The following is a 16,304-nucleotide window of genomic DNA, read 5'->3' as shown; positions in this document are numbered from 1 at the left end:
ACCACCACTGGCACTCGCAAAATCGCGATAATTGAACTCCACGTTAACGCGACTCATCCTCCTTCAAATTAAAACCAGTGGACGCCTGAGTCCCAGAAAACACCCAAACCCAAGACTGCCAGTACACCAAAATTCAAATTGAGAAGGCAAAACCTAACTGACAGTCCGGGACTCTGCCAAAAGTAAGAGGTAACAGCCAGATCTGTTGTTTCCCCTTTCTTAATAAGCTCTCATGGTTACAGATTTTCGCACACCTCGATCTGCCTGTGCAACATAAGTCGAGCATGACTGCCCACCCACTACAGCATTAAGTACAGCATTTCGCCTGTCTCCGTCTTCTATTGAATGAACCATCCGCCTCGACGGAGTCCAAATCTGCGTTCCTGACGTTCTTTGAGTCGGGAACTGCTACCACGAAAGGTCTCGACGGTATACATGTCGTGCATTCAATCCTGGTTCCTTTGGTTTTGAAGTGGTTCCTTCAAGTTCAACCGGCGGAACGGCCCTGAGATCCAGACGTGTCCTCATCTTGATTTTCCATCTAGGTAAGCCCTCCATCAAAATCAGAACGTCGCTGGATCCTGGAGTGCACCTCGGGAGTAATGTTCCAGTCGCTCATCAGGCCGTTTTTCAAATGGATTCTGAAAACAACAGTCGACCTCAACTACAGACTTGCGTGTATCTGTGGTCGAACCGACACCGCAGAAGGAGATACCATGTTCCATTATTGACACATGAAATACAATGTACTCAATCGCCGTTAGCTTTCTTGATAATTTCAGCGCCCTGTTGCTTAGTGAGAATGTCACGAATTGTGCAAAAGAAAAAGCCACTGACCTTCTCTCCAATAGCATATGCGAGCGTGACAATATTGCACGAGATGAGCTATAGTTTTCGCAACATCAATACCACATGCCGCTAATTTCACGGTACAAAGACCTACCAATGGCATGATGGAGCAATCGATCTATTCCTGAAAGTCAGATTTCAATGCTCATAGTCGAACACGGAGACCCACTCACGACACGCAGGTTAGCAGTTCCATAGACCAGGAGGTCGTGATCCACTACTCCGCCGTCTTCCCTCGGTAGCATAGAAGCCGTCCCCACAGGGTGATGCACTGTTGATATAACCTCGCGAGAAAACTTGTTCAGTTTCTCAGAATCACTGTCCGACTTCGAGAATGGTGGTGCCACGGGCGCGATAATTATGTCCTTGAGCGGTGGAGTTTCATAAAGCCGAAGTGTAAAATCAACTGCCTTTGAGAGTATATCCAAGTCGGCCGGATTGGACAGGTAGTTGGGCTGAATAGCTGGGGGAACTCGGGGATCGGGTGATGTGATATGAATGGAGCCGCGGGAGAAGGGGTGGGTGTAGGCAACGATGAGAGTCATGTACCGCTTCGAGTTGTCAGGAATATAGCCAACCACCGGGAAGTGTCCGTTCACATTGAGTAACCTGGAGATGATTAAGATCAACCGAGAGAGTGCCACAAAACATGGCTTACTGTGCAAGGGGATGTTTAGAGTCGTCAATGTAGGTTTCGAGAATCTTGTATTGTTTCTTGATGCCCCGAAGTACATCTGGATGCGTATTTTGGAACACCTCAGGAGCAGACCCATCTACATTGGATAGGTCCTTCCATTTCTTCACGGCCTCCAAGTCACCAATAAGGTTTCCGGGCAGGAATGCAAAACAGGAAGAGAGCATCCCGGCCATTATGCCCTTCTTTTGCTTACTACAGAAATATCAGTATCAAACTCTCAACGCATACAAGCTGGGCGTCACTCACTAGAGCTCCTGCTGAAGCTTAAGTTCCTCGGGATCATGGAGAATCTCCAGGGTCTGGAGGTCTTGCTTGACTTGAACGACGGTCGGGGCTTTCATATGATCCTCTGTACACGCATGTCAGACCGTATTCAAGTAAACGAAAATCGGATACTCACGAAGATTCTCCCCGACACCAGGCAGATTCACAACACAAGGGATTCCAAGGGGCTCTAGCACGCGAGGGTCGCCGATACCAGAGGTTTCGAGGAGCTGGGGCGTCTGGAATGTTCCTAATCGAGAGAGGTCAGCGAGCAGAATGCATGGACAGAAGTATTCTTACCGGCAGACAGGATTACCTCTTTGGCTATTCTGATAGTGTGACTCTGGTCATTGTGAATGAAGTCTACTGCATTCGCTCGTGGAAGATCAGGGTTGCCTTCAAAGTGAATCTGGTAGGGAGTAGCTAAACGAATAGGTTCATTTGGGGGCACTGACTTGATCATACCTTGGTTGCAAATGCTTCGGTGACCACAAGTAGGTTCTTCCTGTCCAAGTGAGGTTGGAGATAGGCAGAGGCAGAATATGATCGGGTCGCCGTGACAGGATCCACCGAGGAGGAGATAAGAAACGAGCCGACATTCCTACCGGCATTCTGGACGACGATGAGCGATGCGAGATAAGAAACCGTTTGCAGTCTTACAATCTCGTTGTTTCGTGGCAGTCCGAGTGTCTCCAGACTGTCTAAGATCTGGGTGTGGATTGGAGACACATATGGCGGGAAAGAGACGGCGATAGGGCCTATATGAGCTTTGAGAGTCGGATAATCCTTGGACAAGTGAGTTAACCGGCGCACCATCGGTTCCGTGGAACGCTGGATCCGGATCGACTGCAAGGGCTTTCTTCTCCTCGGGCGACAATGAAGGCACACAAAGGTGCTCACTCTGGAGTGCTATGTTAGCAAGCAAGAACAACAGGGTGGACTAGCAGGTTATGACCTTCTTCATATAACCGAGTAGGTTGTCCCAATTCCAACCAGGATTTCCGAGTTTCTCAAATGCGTCAAGCTCCTCGCTGACAGGACGAACAAAGGCGAGATTGTTCAATCCGGAGGATCCACCTAGGCCTTTCCCGCGAGAGCTTTGAATTTTCCGGTCAAGAGCGTACTTTTGAGGTTCGGTGAAGAACGTCCAATCGTATCTTGGGTTAGTTGCGTTCCGAACCATGAAGCCTACTTTCCATTGTTACATTGCTCGTTGAACGTGTAGCGACGGCACGCACCTGGTGTATCAACACTTGGGTCTCCTGCATGACTAACTCCGGCTTCAAGAACGACCACGACCGCGTTAGGGTTCTCGCTCAACCTGCGGCACAACGTCAGTGACAGTCCCTATCGGCGCCTGAATACTTGCCTCGTAGCAACGACAAGTCCCGCTGTGCCACCTCCAACGACCAGGTAGTCAACTTGAACAGCTTCTAATTCGACGGGAGAAACGATAGGCATGATGATACCCTTGAGGGATCGTGTGAAGGTAATCTTGCTACTTATCTGTAGAGGCTCAACATCAGAGAATAACAGGGCGGTTCAATTCCTACCCTACCCTACACTAAAATTAAATCATCGCCCTTATTCGAAATGTAACTTACCCCGATTTGTCCGAGTTAACCTCCCGCAGTCGTTTTTTTCATATTTTTGCACATCGCCGCGTGTTCGTCACTTCCTATGCCCTCTAGGGCCTCTCTGACCATTGCTGAAATAGAAGCTATGGAGTTGTTCATTATTGCCGGTGCCATTGAGGAAGAAACTACCGAATTAGACCCAGAGGATGATGATGGATATGGAATGGATGTGGAAAATTTTCTCTAGACTCGTAAGCGAGTTTCGAGTGATGCGACCGGCTTCCGTTGTTCGGCCCGATCGGATCCTCACAAGCACTCCTGTTCCAAAACGGGTTTTCTTCCTCCCTCCCTCCCTCCCTCTCTCTAAAAGTGCTCTGAGATTGTGATCATCGAGACACTAAACTTGATACATCGATTATTGAGGTTTTTAAACAGGTAAGAGAGGATAAACGGACTGTTGCACGACATTGAAACGGAAGCCACAAAGAACCACAAAAAAAGTTGACCGGGCCCCGGACAACAGATTACAAGTATGTACAATAAAGAATTGGTGTAAATGAGAACCTAGGCTGCATCGAAAAGGTCTGTCAGACGCTCCAATAACTCTCTGTCATGGTACATGTGCATTTTCCCATATGCATGCATTCCAGTTTCCTCGTAGACCTTGAGGTTAGACATCGTTATTGGGTATCGGGCCTCTCCGTCGGCACCGCACCAATCAAAGTCAATGAGGTATCCTCGTACACGATCCACACGTTTCTTGTCCGCTGCCACCATGATATTTTGAACGCGAACATCACCGAATACGATGTTCTTCTCATGCAGCTTCTTGAGTGCGGTTTTGACGTCATCGTAAACTGAATGTGGAAGCGATAGTGTTGGGCTGTTGAGAAGATAGGTATATGCATTCTGGGCTTGATCCAAGTACTCCATCACGATCATCCACCGATCGTTAACGATCTTCGTGCAATGCAGAAGTTTCGGTGCGAGCCCCTCGGCCGCCAACAACTCATGAGCGTCCGGATTGTAGGTTGGCGTGAATTTAATGATGACGACAGTTTTATCGGGCATCATAGCACGGAAGAGGCGCATCGAGTACTTGAACTGATCAGCGGTGCTCTGCTTCTGTACGACGTCGGGGCGTATGGCATCAGGAACAGCGAAGATGTCCGACGGAGAGAGCCTCTCCAAGAATGTCAATGGCCCATAGGTTGGCGGTTTGAGGGTGTCTTGGCATATAGGAGAGGGGAAAAGGTAATCGGCACGCTTGTCACCCTGTGAAAAGCATGAATCGACAACGAAGATACTAGAGCAGGCGATGATAATCGTACCTGGATTTGAACATCGTTGTAATATTTCTCCAAGTCTTGAAGGCCATCAGCCAGAATTGTCAAAGCACGAGCGACCATGAGGATATCCTTGTCCAAGTGCGGACCACCGCGGATGTCCATTTTGAAGACATCGTCAACTAGAAGTGCATGGGTCATCACTGTGAGGCAAACCTCGAAAGATGTACTCGAGATGCTAATGTTGATACAGGGGAAATTGGAGGCGAGGTACATTCCTTCCTATATACACGGATTATGCGAGTAGTCATATAGTCGATGATGTCAATATCACTGACCCGTTTAGAGTCTTGAATAATGTGCAGACGGGAGACAAGTCCCTGCAGTTGCGCATTTCCTTTCAACCCCTTCTCATTCTTGCCCTCATAAACCATGGACAAGCCCCAAACGGCGCCAGGATATGCACGCTTTCCATTGACCCCCTTCTGCCACTCTGCGCGCCCAAAAATATCCTCCAAGGGTTCCTTCAGATCAATTTCTCGACCCTTTTCATCGTGATAGAGCTTGGTGCCAATGTAAACTAGTTCTTTAGCTTGCCGGACAATTTCTTCTGTCACTTCAATTCTCTCAATGTTCCTAAACTTCTCTGTGATTCTAGCGAGTTGTGGGCTATATAGCGTCGTAGGGAGACCGTAATGGTCCATTGGGCGACCCGCTATAATTCTGGAGTCATCGAAGTACTTCTGTGGATTGTCTGCTGCTTGAGACGGCGAGACACCGATAGGACCATCCAAGATCTTGGAGCGAGCTGGCATTATAATGAGTGAACGGTCACTGATGTGTAGCAATACAGACAGACCTTTTATCGCATTGCGGCGTGGATGAAGATCGTTAGGAAGATCGGCAATTGGCTTGATATCTAGTGCAGAAATAATGAGTTTGCTGTTTCAGACTTGCTCGTGAATGACAGCACCTTCGAGGTCTGTGGAATATTCAATGATTTGAACCAGTGCGGATATGATGAGAAATCACCTTGTATGCTGATCAATAAGATGTCGATATAGATCACCCCCGGTTCCTCCTCCGGTTGCAGCTTGGGACTCCAAATCGTTTCTACGCGAGTCGTTGTGCCTGTTAACTCCTGGACAGAACCACTGATGAATAAACTCTCGACCCGCTCGGAGACAGTGTCTGAAGGATCCGCATGAGTGGGTGCCTGCAACAGTGACGAGACTCAGGTCATAAATACATCCCAAAAAAAACTATTCTGCGCACCGTCGGCTTGTATAGAAAGAAGGACGTTTTAGGAAGTGGACGTCCAGTGTCGGCTGCGAGTTGAGTCCTGATGTGCCCCAAAGTGTTTTCTGGGTCATAGGGAATAAGATAGATACGGTCTTTGGGAGGAATCTTTTCGGAATCTGAGATAAAGTAGGCCCAGAGGGAGCTGCGTTGTGTCTTGGTCATGATGGTATATCTCGTCCTTCTCGTCCTTGTCTCGTGCCCGCCGGCGAGGCGTGCCGAATCCGGCATGTGAGCATTTTACGTTGGTTATGGAGTCACCGGACTCCACCGCTCGCCGCTCGGTCTGGACTCTTACCTGTTATATTATTTATTATGGACATACGGACAGCTTTTACTGTGTTGACTCCGATGGACTCGTTTTCCTATGTAGCTAAGTAATTGTCGCAAAGTTGCCGAAACTGGTTAAAAGCGCTTATAAGGGATTTTAAGGTAAAATCAGGCAATTGGGGTTTATAATAAAACGTTGTAGCAAGGTACCAATTAAGGGAGGTTTTAAGGGTAAAAAATTGAATTCATGTCGTAAAATGCCGCTTTTCGGGAGGGATAACTCGCCGGATGAGACGTAAAAAGCCTATAAAAGAAAGATATCAAAAACGTTCCGCTTACAAGGCCGCCGATAACTTTGCGACAATTATTTCTTCTCGTAAAGTAGGTCTCAGAACTCCAAGTGGGGAAGATTAGATACGAGTGAAGGAAGGGAAAGGAGTGTATGTCTGGGCTCAGTCTTCCACGTATTTTTTAGACAGTAAATACGACGAATACACTAGAATTCTCTTGCTCGATTTCCTATCTGACCGGCCTTCATAGGGCAATACCTCACTATCACTAAGCCACACGAAACTTCGGATATGTAGATCTCACACCTCTCGTACTAGAGACTCTAAATTCAAGATGAAGCATAAATCACATAGCGTAAGATATCTGTACATATCAAAAATCTATTGCAGTTCCATCGATGGAACTTCGGACTCCGAGTCTTCGAAGGGAGTTTCAGTCGAAGTGAGCGAAGGCGACGATTTCGTAACTTCCTCAACTTCCTTCTCCTTGATAAGAGCCGCTTGATATGCAACACTCGCATTCTCAAAATTCTCCTCTGGAGGTAGATGCACTACTTCGTGTCCCTCCTCTTCCTCATAACTCTGCAACGCCGCTCGAAGATCGTCCATCCATGGGTGTTCCTTAAGCTCTGCCGCGGTCGGTCGTCTGTTTGCATCTATCTGTAAACATTGCTTGATAAAGTCGCTTCCCATACTGCTCAATTGACCCGGTTCAGGTAGTGGTGGAGGTTGGGTAGCCACACCGATATGGAACATTATCGCCCTACACAGAGAATGTAACCCAGCGTCAGGAAACGAAAAAGAGTAGAGAGTTGATACGTACCACTCGTTGTCCAGGTGACTCCACGGCGTCTTCCCCGTGGCAAATTCTAGAGTGACGCATCCGACGGACCAAATATCCATAGCCCCGTGCTTCCCTCTCTTATCATTCTTTATCACCTCAGGAGACATATACATCGGGGTTCCAGTAAGACTGTTCATCCCCAATGGACCATCGCTGGGATTCGGCGATTCTCCACCCCGACGAGATTTCGCCATAGTTCGTTGGTTTTTGGCAAGGATCTTTGCAGCACCGAAATCAGCAAACTTTATCACTCCAAGATGGTCCAGAAGGATATCTAGGGGAGACCGTCAGCGAGGGTCGGGATGTTCACAATAAACCGGTCCACTTACTCTCAGGCTTGATGTCTCTATGGACAATGCCCTTCGAATGCAAGTAAGCTAGCCCCTCCAACATCTGCATCGTATACACCTGTATAATCCTCTCATCTTCGATCCTTCCGTGCTCCAACAACGCAGCGAGACTTCCCCCCTGGCAGTACTCCTCGAAGATATACACCTTATCTCGATGCACCTCAATCCCATAATACTCCACGATATTTGGGTGATCCAGAAGTTCCATAACCCTAAGCTCGTCCCGAATCTGTTCAACCAGATTGGGTAAAGTCGAAACTTCATGGAACAGATTGATCTCTTTCACGGCCATAAGCGTCCCCGAATCGAGATTCACCGCTTGATAAACCGACCCAAACGTTCCTACACCAATCAACCGTCCTTGTTGCCAGCGAATGGCAAGAGAAGACGTGGAGGACGCCAATGAGACGAGAGAACGATCCGCCTCCGAGCGTTCAGTATCCAAAACACGACCCAACGCACGAAATTCCTGTCCGATAGCAGCTCTATGTCCATCTACTTCTCCCAAAGACTTTGACACCCTCTCCCAAAACTTCTTACCTGCAACGTCCGGAAGAATATTAATACCTTCCATTGGCCCATTCTCCCCACCGCAATGATCGTCATCGTCATCATCAGCTTCATCCGCTTCAACAATCGCAGGATGATTGTCCAAATCAAGCCCTTGCTGCTCTTCCTGCAACCGCTGTCTCTCCTTTTCCCTCATAGCTTCCAACGACGACCTCGCACCCAGAATATCAAAATGTCCCATCAACAGTGCAACACAAATCCCCACTTTATGCCTCAACATCTGGAACTGCTCATCCGGAAGATGCAATATATCCCTCTTCGTCCTCTGGAACGCAAACTCCAACGCATTCACCGCCCATTTAAACGTCTTCTGTTCATTCGGCGGACAGTCATCGCATATGAACGTAACCCATGATATAGCAAGTTTATTGAGCATCCGATTAAACCGTATCGTCGAAGACCGATTTGAATTCAGCTGGTTGTCCACAGAGGAGGAGGAGGTTGAAAGATTGAAAAACTTCTGCTGCGCGTGTTGCCCATGATCAGCCGCGAACTGGTACCAATTCTCCATCAGGTCTTGACATTCCATAGAAGTCGTCATGGACATGGACGTTCGAACGTGGTGAACTGAATCCACTATGGATTCCGCTAACCGTGCTGTAGCTCGAGTGATCTTGCGCAACTCGCGGTTGACGGATGGTAGATGGGCTTGTTGGGGATGTAGACATGTTAAAGGTCCTCCATTGTGATCCACTGTTCCAACGTTCTCGTCAATAGCTACGAAAATTCCCGAGAACACCTGTTTTGCAAAGGCGAGTTGATTCTCTGGACCATCGGCGATCAGACGTACTCGATCGTCTTTAGGCTCCAAGTTGAGCTTGGGAAGATCGAGTAACATCATTCGACCGGTCTGGAGTGGCCAGAGGAAGTGAGTTCGAGGAGATAGGACGAGAAGGTATCTTGTCTCATCGTAATCTAAAAGGTATTCAGTTGGGAGCCTTGTATCGTCAGGGTTCACTTGGTAGACTTCCGTAAGAATTCGTCGAATATCGTCTGGACAATCGTAGAGGGAGCCCGAGGCAACGATGTACACACCCTCTTCTTCGTAGGTGTGGGTGTAGACGAGGAAATGATTGGTGGCAACAAGACATTCAATGAACTGTTCGAGACTGATGCCTTCCAAGCTGTACTCTGCCGAGTTACTGAATCGATGAGTGAGGACCCTGCCGAGGATATTAGTGGCATATAATGACCCTACAACTCCGGACTCACCTAGCGAAACGTTGAAGCTTACGATACCGCAGACGAACGCTATCGAGAATCTTCCCGTACCACGCTGCCTTTTGCTCATCTGTCATTGCCCGGGTGTTGTTGATTTGAGAGTCTCCGGGTAGTGGTACTCGTACTTGAGTCTCAAAATAATTAATGACTCGAACCATTAAACGGTTGGTGAGCGAGCTATGTATGAAGATATTCGATCAGTGCATGTACAATGATGGAAGATGAAATACGCACTCACCACAGCAGCTCAGCAACCAAACGAGACCCTCCAGCCACAGTCAAACTGACATCGTTTAGAGTGGCCATCTGAGCTTCCAAAACTTCAGTTTCTTTGAAATAACTCCCTTTCGCACCACCCTTCAATTTCCAATGGACTAATCGGAAGAAGGTCGCAACAGACGTCAAGATGGTCGAGTCGTAATCCTCGTTGATGCACCGAGGGAGGTTCCACTTGCTTTCGGGATCCGGCGAAAGAAACGACTCATATTGGCGTTTGATAGTACAAGCAAGGCCAATATTGAGCTTGAGATCCTCTATCGTCTGATCTATGATCAACAAATCAGGATCCTTCAACTTCTGGACGTAGTTCAGCCGTAGATGCAGGCATGCCTGAGCGAGGTTCGTTGGGAACGAAATGAGAGGAACGAGTTCGTTGTCGAAGGTGGGGAGGTTCATCTCTTCGAAAAGAGGTGCGAGATTGACTTGAGCGTCCCGGGCAGCTGCAACCAAGGCATGTGCAGTCAATAAAGAACCTTTCTCAAACATTCTCTGCATCGACTCCTCTTTTATTATCCTCTCCACGAAACTTGGTCCATCCGCATTTGAGCGTCCGGTAGAACCGGTCGCACTAACGAGTAAGTCTCCCGATGTATTTGGTTGTGTAACGTCCAGGGTTTCGCTACCAGTCCATCGTCGTAACACGTCAATCTGATGCCGTAGGGTCGTCAACACGTTTGACCACGTATTGAGAGTATCCACTCGGACTTGGAAACCGTTTTCGTTCAGAGCCGGTCTGTCCAGGTAAAACGCTCTGAGAGTCGGGTACAACAACAGAACGTTATCCAGACGACGCAGAACACCTGAAACACATTGAAATGCCTGTGTTGTATCCACTCCGTCTTCAACCCTAAACTGCAGGATCTCTTCCACAACTCGGTCGACATAACGTGCTCGTTTCTCCTCTGATATCCGTTTCTCCTCCTCAACGCCACACCCATGAATCCTAGCACGTATTCCAAGCCAGAAATTGAGACGATTGTTTGGGTCATCAGTTGATGACTCCATAGCATCAGCTATTCGGGTCTTCTCTGAACGTAGCACATCTCCACGTAGCACTGAAGCAAAATACATTTGCCAATTAAGCCTGTCTTTTTCCTCCTCTGACGCAGGTTCGATAGACTCTGAAACCAAAATGTGAGAGAAATCGAGGGCATCTGGAGCAGAATGAGGTTGTCTGGAATGATCTTCATCGTCGCTCTCGCCTCCATCAGCCAACTGCCCGAGACCTCGACGGAGATAGTGGGTATCTGGGTCACTTCGAGCGTCCTCCCATTCGCCACTACTTGACGATCTGTAACGTTTTATGAACTGAGAGTAGACATCAGGGTGTAACGGTACGGATGAAGGTGGTTGTTGTTGTTGGGAAAATGAGGACGAGCTACCGAATGGTGGCCCTGATGCGTGAGATTTGTGACGGGTGCGCCATTCCGAGCTCTCAGTGTCGTAGACCAAGACGTCCTGCTCAGGATGAGAATACAGAGTCGGCGTATGGCGAGGCATCAAATCGGGTAGCAAAGACGTCTCGTGGACATCAGCTAACGGTATAACCGCATTGCGACAAAAAAAGTTGAGAGTTCAATTGGCCGTCACGCGATGCTGTGAGATAGTTTGTGGAGGCACCAATCATTCCCTTGAGGCATTTTATGGAGGCACCAACCATTTCCATCCATCTCACATCAGCTGCCCTGGCTAGTCATTTTTTTTTGGATAAATCATCGATAAGCAAAACCATCATGAGGTGTGCTGCAAGGGAACAGTAACACAAATACGGAAAAAGCACGAGGTGCAACACAAACGGGCGAGAGATATAAAAGAGGCCAGGAAAGACAGGCGAGTCTCAGTAAAAAGAAAGCAATCCTAACAACTAAATCAGCAATCACCTCTACATCATGCTCACTGTACGTCCACTATTGCGTCCGCCCTACTTCTGGTGATCACTGATTGATTCCCTTGATCTACTACAGGCCACCCAAGTACCTGTTTCCCAAGCCGGCTGTAGCGCCCCAAGCTGCCAATGTGGTGCTTCGTGAGTGTCGACTATTGCCCTCGATACTGTTGACATTCGTACTGACATGTATAATCGTCTATAGCTGCCAATGCAAACCCGGTGAATGCAAATGCTGAGGGTTACGATTCCCCACAATCCTGATCACGGATGGAATGTCTTACTGTACTATTCCGTTGTATGTCGTAAATATCCTGGACAGTAGGCGGAAACAAGCACCTGCCTCTTTCGGATGACAGCTTCTTGACAGCTGTGCCTCAATAATTACATCACCAAACTATGGGATGAGCGAAAATTTCTAAGTCCATCAATACTGTACAAGAGTGTAGTATGCACTAATATATTCAATGCATTATACATACCAAGTACATATATGTTCTCTATGTTTTTTAGCAAAAAGAGTAGGAGAGCCATCTAGCATTTTGATAGGAGAGGTGACATGTGTTGTCCCGACTCCTCTCAGCATGTACACGGTAGGCAAATGGTAGGTCCCAGAAGACTGAAGTAGAAGGAGATTTATTGTGTCTCCTGCAGTGGGTGGGCCAACATTTTTGTCCATTAGTAAAAGAGTTCATGCCAAAGTTAAAAGAGCACAGCTAAAGAAAATCGACATAAGTGAATCAGAGTTGGACTTAGGCGAGACTTCTTTTTTTTTCCAGATGCCATGTTTTTTTTGTGCATGCATTATATGAGAAACTTGACATGGTTGAGGCTGGCCCAGGTGGAGAAGACAGAAAATCATAATAATTCACTATATCTAGAGTACCGTACATACACTCAGACTGAAGGATACAAGGATTTCGGCTGTTAAGCGTCGGCATAATCGTCGGAAGCTGAGGCAGGCACGCAGCTGTCAAGAAGCTGTCATCCGAAAGAGGCAGGTGCTTGTTTCCACCTACCGTCCAAATATCCTGCTATAAAGTCCATGTCAATAAAGGGAATGTCGTGAATTACCGGACAGCTGCAGGCAGTCGTTTCGAATGGCGGCCCTGCCGGTTCAGTAGTCTCGAGCCAGACCTTCTAGTAGAGTGGCAGTGTAGTTTCCTTTTATGGTGAATTAAGCTTGTTTATCTGTTGTTTGTATTATCTGTCAGGACGCACACTCTTCTAGAAGGTCTGGTGCAATTTAGGCGGGCGACCCTCCCTCGGTGACATTCGTCACAACCTCCCATCCGCCAATGCTCTTGGTTTGCACTTAGTCGTACCTTTCATCAGTTCTGAATGCCCGGGAATGCTGTCATAATGACCAACTACTCATAGATGTTTCAGCTGGACACAGTTTTTGCATGGAAGGCTGAGGACAATGTGACGAATGTCACCGAGGGAGGGTCGCCCGCCTAAATTGCACCAGACCTTCTAGAGTGTGCGTCCTGACAGATAATACAAACAACAGATAAACAAGCTTAATTCACCGTAAAAGGAAACTACACTGCCACTCTACTAGAAGGTCTGGCTCGAGACTACCAGTTCAGAGTGTATGATTCTATCTTCCGAGTGCTCTGAGCTTCTGGTATTCTTTACACCAGACGGAGACCGCAGACTGAAACCAAGGAGATCGAGAGATCGAGAGAGGGCTTTGCCACTTTGGCCGGGTCCAGGTTTAATATCCCGAGTAGCCCGAATACCTTCGCCGAGGGGCCCGATAAATTCATGATAATAATGGATGACTTCCCGTAAGGATTATTTGTAAATATCGTTGCAAATAACGCTGAAAATCATCGGAGATATGTTAAGCGAGTGATACCTGGCAACAAATACCAGAATCTGAACATCAGGGCATGTTCTAAATTCTTGAATTTAGAAAGGCCTACTATCACTGTGTAGGTGTTTTCAAATTTTTAGAGATACACTTCGGACTTGTATTTTCTATGGATATATCTTCTTCGGCTTAAGAATATCAGACTCTCAGTATCTCTACTAGCTAATTCTGAAATTTGGAGTGTTTTTATTGAGTGGACGTGGTAGAAGAGAGGTGCCGGAGAGGGAGCTCTGAAAAACGGGGTGTTTTCAAATATCAGTCACATAATGTCACATTGCCGAAGAGCAGCCGATAGCCATTCCTGCGTCCAGGTGTATACGACCAAATTGTAACTCCAACTGATTGATAGCAGATGTGTCACGCTTCACTCGATATCTTCTTTCGACATCTTCCTCCACCTGCGTACATGAGCGGTATCATCTTAAATCGAAGTTTTGATATCCTAGTATCACGCCAAGGTGAAATATCTGGTACCGAGAAGATATTCATGGTGTGCGCCTGGGAAATAACCTCATTTGTGAGGTTTTTACGTGATTCACCGAAAACATTGACCTTTTTAAAGATAAAAACACTGTATTGAAAAAATAGTAGCTATGTAGATCTATAGAAAAATACCATAGGAACTCATTCCGTCGAAGACCGAGACCATGCAAAGTGTGGAGGAAGGGAGGAAAGTGGATTTGAAAACACCTACCCACTTGAAAACACAGGGTCAACGATAGTAGCGACCCCTTTCTAAACTGTTTTTGCTGCAATATTTCGTTAAGCGAGGTGAGTCCACATGATTTCCAGCCCAGATATGGAAGTTTGTCCGCGCTTACGCCCTTGGCGAGCTACCACACGTGTGATAAATCCGAGCACTTCATGCAAATTTCCAGCATTGCGGGAGGCATCTGCAAATAATTCGACAATTTCCCAATTTCCAATTTACATCAAAACTTTTATTTGAAAGGAGATTATTTGCACATCCTTACGGGAAGTCATCCAATCAGTACTACTTTGCGACTGACAAAACCGTCTGAAATTTCGAGGTGGAGCGAATGGAGACTGGGGAGCAGCGGGGAGCACCACCCGAATAGTGATGTGCGGGCTCGGGCTTGGCCTGAAGCCCGGGCTTGGGCTCGGCTTGAGAGGGCTTGGGCCTGTAAATTCTCAAGCCCGAGCCCTGAGCCCAAGCTCCGGGCACTAAGCCCACGGCTTGGGCCTGGGCCCAGGCTTACTGTACAAAATTTTAAAAGAAGTATGGCTGTAAAAATATCAAATTTTTAGTACATTCTATGAACCCAGAGCCACCTTCCTTTGTGTCTGTTGAACTTAGTGCCAGAATTTGGCAAAGAAAGCTGTTTGGAAGTAATCGGCAACAGTGGGGGCCAGCAGCCGGCATATATTTACGGCAAATTTACGGTCATGTGAATTATTTATATTAAATTCAGAGCCGGCCATTAATACTTCGGTGTAATGGACCATTTTGGTAACCTGCCAGTCCCGAAAAAGATGTACATTGATTACATATTAGAAGCCCGGGCTCAGGCCCAAGGCTTGGGCTTTCCAAACTGCAAGCCCGAGCCTTGAGCCCTTCAAAGCCTTATCCCGGGCTTGGCTTGGCTTGCAAAGCCCAGGGCTCGGCTCGGGCCGGCCTAGGGCCTGAGCCCGAGCCCGCACAACACTACACCCGAAGCACCACCCGAGTCGAACGGAAACGGACTTACCTATTTTGGCTGTTTACAGAACTGGTCCCTGAAATAAGGGGGAGCACACAACTACAAATTGAGCTCATTTATGGAGGCACCAATCATCGATCGAACGGGATAGGGGCTTGTTCCGAGGCATTTTGTGGAGGACTCCAAATTATGAATCATCATTGGCCTCATAACCGAGTCGACTACTCATCGGATGATTAAAGGATGATTAAATGTTCACGAAAAGGGGATGAGGCTCAATACCAACAAACACGAGGGATGAGTATAAAAGAGGGTCCGAAATCTAGCCAGTATCAGTATCAAAAAATCCCCGCAAGCAATCTCAATAACTCTTAACACTCACCTCTACATCATGTTCACTGTATGTCCACTGTTGTGCCTGACTCGCCCTTATTTTACTCACTGGTCCTTGACTGTAGGCCACCCAAGTCCCTGTTTCCCAACACTGTGGTTCCAGCACCTGCAACTGCGGCGCTAAGTGAGTCGCCTATTACGCTCGACGCTGTCGCTATACCTTACTCACATGAATTGTGTACAGTTGCCAATGCAAACCCGGTGAATGCAAGTGCTAGATGCCTACCCATGATTATGGACTGTCCATGCTCACATGGATGGGATGCCTCGCTATAATATGCCGTTCTTACCTTGTAGTATCTCCCCTATGAAATCCGCATCAATAAAGTCCTTGAATTGAATCATACGCGTCTGGATATTAGACTGCAGTCAATCCGTTCCGGCCATCCTCAGCTCCAAATTTGAGGTAGTCAATCGAAAAATTAACACTGAGTACTAATTATCGCCAATAAGTACTGGCCCGTATTGATAAACGGATTTTAAGAACGTCACATAGAAAAATCGACGTGTCAACACTCACCTATGAACATTGTAATGGCGATTCATTGAACATTGAACGTAGACCCTCGTCTAGTCTTCTGCTTCAGGCACTTGATAGAATCTAATTTCCTACTTCTAGGCTGACTCGTGCCGAACGCGCCTCTACTACTCCGACGGGTGCCTCGTGGTTCCGAACAGTCTCTCTCTCCC

At 47.4% G+C, this 16,304-nt stretch overlaps 3 protein-coding genes across 3 annotated transcripts; all 3 read right to left on the bottom strand.

Annotated features, from left to right (window-relative positions):
* Positions 1–241: 241 nt before the first annotated feature.
* Positions 242–3,617, bottom strand: E1B28_010503 (uncharacterized protein). Its single transcript, XM_043155473.1, has 15 exons — positions 3,415–3,617; positions 3,180–3,316; positions 3,049–3,131; positions 2,766–2,998; positions 2,624–2,711; positions 2,471–2,568; positions 2,276–2,422; positions 2,111–2,219; positions 1,947–2,060; positions 1,793–1,895; positions 1,508–1,738; positions 1,023–1,458; positions 944–967; positions 838–885; positions 242–786 (listed from the first exon to the last, which is right to left on the bottom strand). Exons 2-15 carry the CDS (start codon positions 3,269–3,271, stop codon positions 751–753), a joined length of 1,842 nt encoding a protein of 613 aa, XP_043007942.1. The 5' UTR covers positions 3,272–3,316; positions 3,415–3,617; the 3' UTR covers positions 242–750.
* Positions 3,618–3,951: 334 nt separating this feature from the next.
* E1B28_010502 (uncharacterized protein) lies at positions 3,952–6,137 on the bottom strand (the record flags this gene model as incomplete). The annotated part of the gene is made up of 7 exons (XM_043155472.1): positions 3,952–4,662; positions 4,719–4,955; positions 5,012–5,481; positions 5,533–5,592; positions 5,647–5,655; positions 5,706–5,889; positions 5,949–6,137. The coding sequence occupies 7 exons, from the start codon at positions 6,135–6,137 to the stop codon at positions 3,952–3,954; spliced, it is 1,860 nt and encodes a 619-aa protein (XP_043007941.1).
* Positions 6,138–6,885: 748 nt separating this feature from the next.
* On the bottom strand, positions 6,886–11,397 carry E1B28_010501 (uncharacterized protein). The gene is made up of 5 exons (XM_043160779.1): positions 9,756–11,397; positions 9,509–9,694; positions 7,706–9,459; positions 7,356–7,650; positions 6,886–7,295 (listed from the first exon to the last, which is right to left on the bottom strand). Exons 1-5 carry the CDS (start codon positions 11,294–11,296, stop codon positions 6,914–6,916), a joined length of 4,158 nt encoding a protein of 1,385 aa, XP_043007940.1. The 5' UTR covers positions 11,297–11,397; the 3' UTR covers positions 6,886–6,913.
* Between the last annotated feature and the right edge of the window lie 4,907 nt (positions 11,398–16,304).

The sequence above is a fragment of the Marasmius oreades genome, chromosome 6 (assembly GCF_018924745.1).
Source record: "Marasmius oreades isolate 03SP1 chromosome 6, whole genome shotgun sequence".
In the NCBI taxonomy this organism is placed as follows: Eukaryota; Fungi; Basidiomycota; class Agaricomycetes; order Agaricales; family Marasmiaceae; genus Marasmius; species Marasmius oreades.
The sequence above is the reverse complement of the archived record's forward strand: the minus strand, read 5'-3'. Positions and strand labels throughout refer to the sequence as shown.